Source organism: Acanthochromis polyacanthus, chromosome 12 (genome assembly GCF_021347895.1).
Source record: "Acanthochromis polyacanthus isolate Apoly-LR-REF ecotype Palm Island chromosome 12, KAUST_Apoly_ChrSc, whole genome shotgun sequence".
NCBI lineage: Eukaryota > Metazoa > Chordata > Actinopteri > Pomacentridae > Acanthochromis > Acanthochromis polyacanthus.
The window spans coordinates 36,380,146-36,386,695 of NC_067124.1; the positions used below are offsets into that span (position 1 = coordinate 36,380,146).

At 38.9% G+C, this 6,550-nt stretch overlaps 2 protein-coding genes across 3 annotated transcripts in view; one reads left to right on the plus strand and one right to left on the minus strand.

Moving 5' to 3' along the window:
• The window catches only part of sgk2b (serum/glucocorticoid regulated kinase 2b), a 26,609-nt gene extending 24,415 nt beyond the window's left edge, over positions 1–2,194 (plus strand). For both annotated transcript variants that reach the window (XM_051957411.1, XM_022214710.2), the window contains 3 exons: positions 675–830; positions 907–996; positions 1,802–2,194. In XM_051957411.1, the coding sequence (XP_051813371.1) occupies positions 675–830; positions 907–996; positions 1,802–1,963 (408 nt within the window). In that variant the 3' untranslated portion in view covers positions 1,964–2,194. The remainder of the gene's footprint in view (positions 1–674; positions 831–906; positions 997–1,801) is intronic.
• LOC110965601 (transmembrane protein 244-like) lies at positions 2,184–6,006 on the minus strand. The gene is made up of 6 exons (XM_022214711.2): positions 5,267–6,006; positions 4,914–4,999; positions 3,909–3,982; positions 3,705–3,830; positions 3,574–3,618; positions 2,184–2,614 (listed from the first exon to the last, which is right to left on the minus strand). Exons 1-6 carry the CDS (start codon positions 5,297–5,299, stop codon positions 2,520–2,522), a joined length of 459 nt encoding a protein of 152 aa, XP_022070403.1. The 5' UTR covers positions 5,300–6,006; the 3' UTR covers positions 2,184–2,519.
• Positions 6,007–6,550: the final 544 nt, after the last annotated feature.

Genomic DNA, 6,550 nt, shown 5'->3' on the forward strand with positions numbered 1-6,550 from the left:
TTTTAGGATTTTTTGGAAGATTTTTAGTCATTTTTTGAAAATATTTACAAGAATTTTCTTGCCAAATTTGGGGGATTTTTTTATTTTTTAATAAAACTTTTAAGGAATTATTCAAATGGAATTTCCTGAATGTTAAATATTAGAAGTTTTACTGATATATATGGTATCATTTTAGATATTTTTAGGATTTTTTTGGAAGATTTTTATTATTTTTTTGCAAATATTTACAATTTCTTTTTTAAAATTTAATTTATTGCATTTTTTAAAATAAAACTTTTAAAGGAAACTTTTAAGGATTTTTCTCCTGAAGATTTTGCAATTTTTTTTATACTTTTGGGGAATTTTTTGCTGAATTTTTGGATTTTTTTCAGAGAAAAACAATATTTTTTGGTTCCTGTAAATGAGGACAGCAGGAAGGTTAAGACACCTAAGCTTGACGATCCTGGTAAAATAGAGCTTAAAATAAGTTTTCCCAGCTAATTTTAAGATCTCAATATTCTAAATATCATATCTTATTTCAAGAAGTCTTACCAAGGCATTTTTCCCTTGTTCTACTGGCAGATTTTTTCACTTATTTCAAAGTAAAAGTGCTTTGAAATATTTTTTTTTCTTGTTTTGAGAGGGGCATTTTTTTCCAGCACACCTTCCTCCTCACCTCGTTCTCTCTTTCTCAGCCTCCGTTTTACAGCCGAAGCAAAGTGGAGATGTTTGAGAACATCCTCCACGCTCCCCTGCAACTCCACAGCAGGATTTCTGAAGCCGCCGGCGCTCTGTTGGAGGGATTGTTGGAGAGAGACGTCTCCAAGCGCCTTGGGCAGAGTCGTGACGTCGTAAGTACTTCCAAAAAAAGCCAGACAGAGCGATTAAAACACATTAACACCAGAGCTAATGTTGCTGTGCTTCCAGGCGGAGCTGCAGGAGCATCCTTTCTTTGCCTCCACCAACTGGGACGACCTCCTGGCAAAGAAAGTTAAACCTCCATTCATCCCCAAACTGGTAGGAAATGAATCCAGAGAAGTGTTGTTTTAACCCTCCTGCTGTCCTCATTTACAGGCACCAAAAAAATATTGTTTTCTTCACTGAAAAAAATCCAAAAATTCAGCAAAATAATTCCCCAAATTTATGAAAATTTACAAAATCTTTAGGATGAAAATTCCATAAAAGTTTCCATTAAAAGTTTTATTTAAAAAAAACAAATTTGGCAAGAAAAAAATATTGTAAATATTTTCAAAAAAAAATAAAAATCTTTCAAAAAATCCTAAAAATATCTAAAATGATTCCATATATAGTAAAATAAAACAAAATCCCAAAATTTCAGAAAATTTGCAAAACTTTGAGGAAGACAATTCCAATAATTCCTTAAAAGTTTTATTTAAAAAGAATTCCCCCAAAATTGGCAAGAAAATTCCTGTAAATATTTTCCAAAAATTTTTAAAAATCTACCAAAAAAAATCATAAAAATATGTAAAGTGATTACATATATATCAGTAAAACTTCTAATATTTTCTTTAAGAACATTCACAAAAAAATCATCTAAAATTCAGCAAAATTTGCTGGATTTTGGTTGATTTTTTTGCGAATGTTCTTAAGAAACATTTTTAACATTTCATTTTTTCCACCAAAAAAATGTTCAGAGATTTCCCACAAATGTTGAAAATGTGGACATCAGAAGTTTCCCTGTGAAAATACGGATTTTTTCCACATTTTCAAACTATAAAACGGGCCAGTTTTGACTTGCACGAGGACACGAGGGTTAAGTTCTGGCACAGTTCACCTGACTGTGTTTTTTTTCCTCCTGCAGTCTGGTCCTTGTGACGTGTGCTACATCGACCCAGAGTTCACGATACTTCCAATACCAGCCTCCGTCGACGAGCGGCACCAGGCGGTCGGAGCCAGCGAGGCCTTTCCTGGATTCTCCTTCACGAACCTGACGGAGTTTGTAGCCAGAGATCCAGTTTCATAACAGCTGGGAGTGTGTTTCTTCAAATATTTATTTTATATATCATAAATTATTCAATGCAAATCTATTTTTAAGCACTTGAGCAAAAGATTCTTGCTCTGCTGCGTGATTCATCGGTTGTTAAACAATATTTTTAGGTTGTTTTGAGCATCGCGAGTTTATAATATGGAATAGGCTGGTCACTATTTCATGAATCCTCACTGTTTTAATAGAACAATAAACATTAAGTCTGGAGCAGTTTTATTTTTTTAACACTTTACATTTTAAAATATACAACAATATTGCAAAAATCCCGTTTTTCCATTACATTCACAGCTTATAGGAAGGTACTGAAAATACTGCGCCAATGCTGCATAGAGTCACCGTGCAAGCAGAATGCAGCGTGGAATTAAATACAAACAGCAGTCCATTGGCAACCTTTAAACACAGCTTGGACTCTTTAGAGGCGAACAAAGAGCCCATCGCTGTGGAGGATCTAACGCACGTCTCGAGGAGCACAGCATCTGGTCCGATCCTTTCCTCCTCACTTCACAAGGCTGTTTGTGAAGCGGTTTGCCCGTCAGTAGATGCTGAAGGAAGCGTAGCTCTGCTCGCTCTGACACGTGAAGTAGGCGATCAGCTGACCGTTGCAAATCATCAGAAACAAGCCGCTGCCTGCAACACGAAGGAAACGTATGAAGAACTGAGGTCATTAGGTTAAATTAAGCTGAAAACTTGAATTTATAGTGGATATTTATTGAACCACGGGTTTCTTCTGGCTGGAAATGTTATAAACAACTGACTAGAGAACTACTGCAACAGCTGTTCTCTGTTTGTAGTGTGTTGGAACGCTCTAGGACCATTTCAAATGATCGAAAAGTTGCTTTTTCCTCTAAAATTGAAGACAATATCACTGGGTATTATTGATATAAATGTTAAATGTCATAATTGGCATCTCTAACACGCTGCCTTGCTGTATTTTGTTACTTCTTTATGTCATTTGCAGCCAGAATAAACCCTGTAATGTAGCATTTTATGCTTTGGACGTGACAATTTTAGTAAAAAATGTATTAAAAACAACATAGAAGCACCTAAAGTTATTACAAATAAATGACAAAAGAGAGGAAGACATTTTGATAGGGATGTTTGTGAACAAATTGAACTATTTCTATGTTTTTTATTACAAATTTTGCTTAAAATGTAAGACAAAATTCATTCATTCATCAACCAAACATCAGGCATTTATTTTTCTTAAGATATTTCAGGATGTTTATAATGTTTTGTAAGAAGATAGTTAATTAAACGTGAACATATCGGGAATGTACTTGTACTTTTTGCACTAAAACAAATGGAAATACTTGGAGTTGTCATTATTTATAGGCTATTATGACTGAGACCCACTTAAGATCAAATTGGGCTGTAAACTAAAATGAGTTTGACACCCATGTTTTACAGCGTTCTAACATACTTTAAACTGAGAAGAGCTGATGCAGTAGTTCTCTGATCAGTTACTTATGTTATTTCCAGCAAAAAGACATCCACTGCTGGAATAAAAATGACCTAGAAATCTAAATTTTGCATGTTTATGAATGATTCCGGGCCTGATTTTAAGTTTCCGTTGGTGTTTTTCTTACCTAAAGCCAGCCACCACTGCCACACCACGGGAAACTCCAGCATCACTGCAACACGAAACCAAAAGACGGCGTTACAAATCCCGTTTTGCGATTTAAACGTGGGCAGATGTTGCCGTTGGGTTTCTCCTCACCGAGGCTGGTGATGACTACATGCAGGAGTGTGATGGTGAGGGCGTAGTCCCAAACACGCCTCCTCACCACGGCGGCGAACAAAAGGCCGCTGCAGAAGTAGGTGAGCTCCAAGGACAGGAGGTTCACTGAGGGAGAGAACACATTATTACCGTACAAAGTTCACACTCTCTGACGGTCATGTTGGGCGCATTAACTGTGCTCACCCAAGTATTTGGAGTTGGATTCTGCAGGTTTGGTCTTGAAGTCGAACGGAATCAGTCCGTCAAAGTTCTCCAGCCTAAATGAGGAGAAAAACATCAGTGTTAGTGTAACTGTTTCTCTTTATTATCTCCCTGGATTAAAGTACACGGAGTCTCGACACATAAACCACAGGATCTGAGTAAAGTCAACATTCACTAAATCTGTCTCCTCTGAGCTGTTTGAAGTCAAACTCTGCAGCAAAATTATTAGTTTTTAATTTTGTACTGATGTTAATGTAAATCTGACCCCTCTCCCAACTACGTTATTCAGAGGGTCCCCAGTGTAAGTCAGAATTCCGTTCCTATGGCGTGACATGACACGATTTTCACCATAAGTCGGAACTAACAAACTGTACATAACTATGTCACTCGCCTACGCTAACACAGTGGTAAAATCATAATATAAGACATAAAAGCCCCATGTGATGACATATTCGTCCTCGCAAAATTAGTTCTAACGTTCCAAAGTGCATGAGTCTGAATGAGGGAACAAGACTCTCTCAGTAAATTTATAGGAGATGGCGATATAACCATGAAATGCCGTAGGTCGAGGACGTCGTAAACCGAGGACCTGCTGTATATCGATGTCGCATTTCCTGATATTAGTAAACCTTACTCGTAATTATCAGTCTTCAGTGTGTCTCCCTATGGCTGTCTCCTCATCCTCTCTGGACCCCGGTAAACTTCCACAACAGTCACATTTGCACTATCCCATCTTAAATGTATTATTCTTATTATTACAAACATTTCTCGTGACGATCCAGCTCCCAAAAGAATTACTAAAATCCGTATGTGTTCCTTCCTCTAGATTAAAGTTAGATAAAAATATGCAGTTTTGAATAAAAATTTGGAGTTTAAGGCTGGATCATTTTTTTAAAAAGCATGTTTTATGGACTCTAAACATTGAAATCTACATCTATATTTTGTGGCTTTCATGCGGCAGTGCGCATGCGTGTGAGGGACACTCACCTGAACGCACCGAAGCAGACGCTGGCGATCATGTAGAAAAGAGAATAGAATATGAGCAGACACAGCAGCAGGTTGAAGAGCACAGTCTGAGGGACGGAGGCAGAAAAAATGTCAGAAATATGTGTTTGAGCTGCAGCGTTTCAGGCTGCAGGAGGAGGAGATGTGCGCTGCAGGTGAGCAGACGGACTTTATCTGCTGCTGCTGGATTACAATAAGTGAGGAACAGTGTGTTACATCAGCCTCATATCAAATGCTTTTAAAAATAATTTTATATCGCACATCTTCCCCTCTGTTCACCCACACTGCCTCACAATAAACACTCTGTGAGATGAATCCTGACACATTTTTCTTACCTTCGAGTCCACCGCTGCGCCTTTGAATGCCATCTCATGGTTTGCTCTGGATGTTTTATTCCCAGTTCTGCTGCAGGAGGCTGCACGACCCCGCTAATCCCCCGCAAACTGGGCTCCTCCTGCCATCTAGCGACAAACTCACGACACGGAGCTGCGCCGCCGCCGCCGCTTTCTCCAGCTGAACTCATTTCACCCCCGATCAGGGCGGCCTTTGTTGGCTGCAAAACGCTCTTCTGACGAGCGTGCACCGGTTTGTCCGCAAATATCAAGTTATGATCCGCTATCAAAGAGATCCTTGTGTCCGATTTCAGGGAAACAGCCTCATATATCTGCACAACAGGAGGAGAAATAACCGAGAAATGTGGGAGGGTTGAACACTGCAGGAGCATTTGTTGCACCAAAAAAGAAATACTTCCAATCAGCCTGTGAACGCATCATCGCACGTCGAAATAAACTGATTATCATCATGCGTACTGTCACTGTATGTTCAATAATGTTGAATTAGAAGAGCTGCTACGTTCAGGTTACACGAGGCCACAGTCAAACCAGGAGCTGGACTCAGCTGCAGATGCGTTTAAGAGCCAAAAAAACAACCCAAGCTTCTGTATTCGGCGTAATTTTGATCCAAAATGCCACTTGGGGTCATTTTGCAGGCCTGGGCATTTAATCCTACAGTTAGCACGGGTGTGTACCAACAGATTATCTACATTAACAGCCTATTTAACGCTACTGCGAACTGGGAGGAGTCCATCCTGCAGACTAGATGCTGATCATTTGAGAGTATTTACACGCAACAGATAATTAAATCAATCTCAAGACCCCTCAAATAAAGAAAATAATGATATTAACTTGAATTAAATAGGTAATTATCACGCGTATAGCAGCCTACAAGTGCCTTGAACGCGTCATGGCGCACTGGATGTTGAATTTCAGCCAGAATCTAAATATTTAGGTGTTATTTTCAATAGTATTTGTGATTGTGTGCCAATCTGAGAACTGAGAGGGCTCAATACTGCTGATAATTAGGTTTGACTTGAGTGTTTGCACCCAACAAATACTTAGACTCAACCTATTGCCCCCTGTCACTGAACACACCCTCTCATTATGAATTAAATGGATTATTCCAATCGGTCCTGCAGCCTAGAGGTGCCGTGAACGCGTCATGGCGCACCGTACGTTGAGTAATGTTGAGCTTCAGCCAAAATGTGACCATATAGGTGTTATTTTAACGCATTAGATGTGGCTATGCGCAGACCTGAGCTACTTAATTAACGTTTAGCTGCA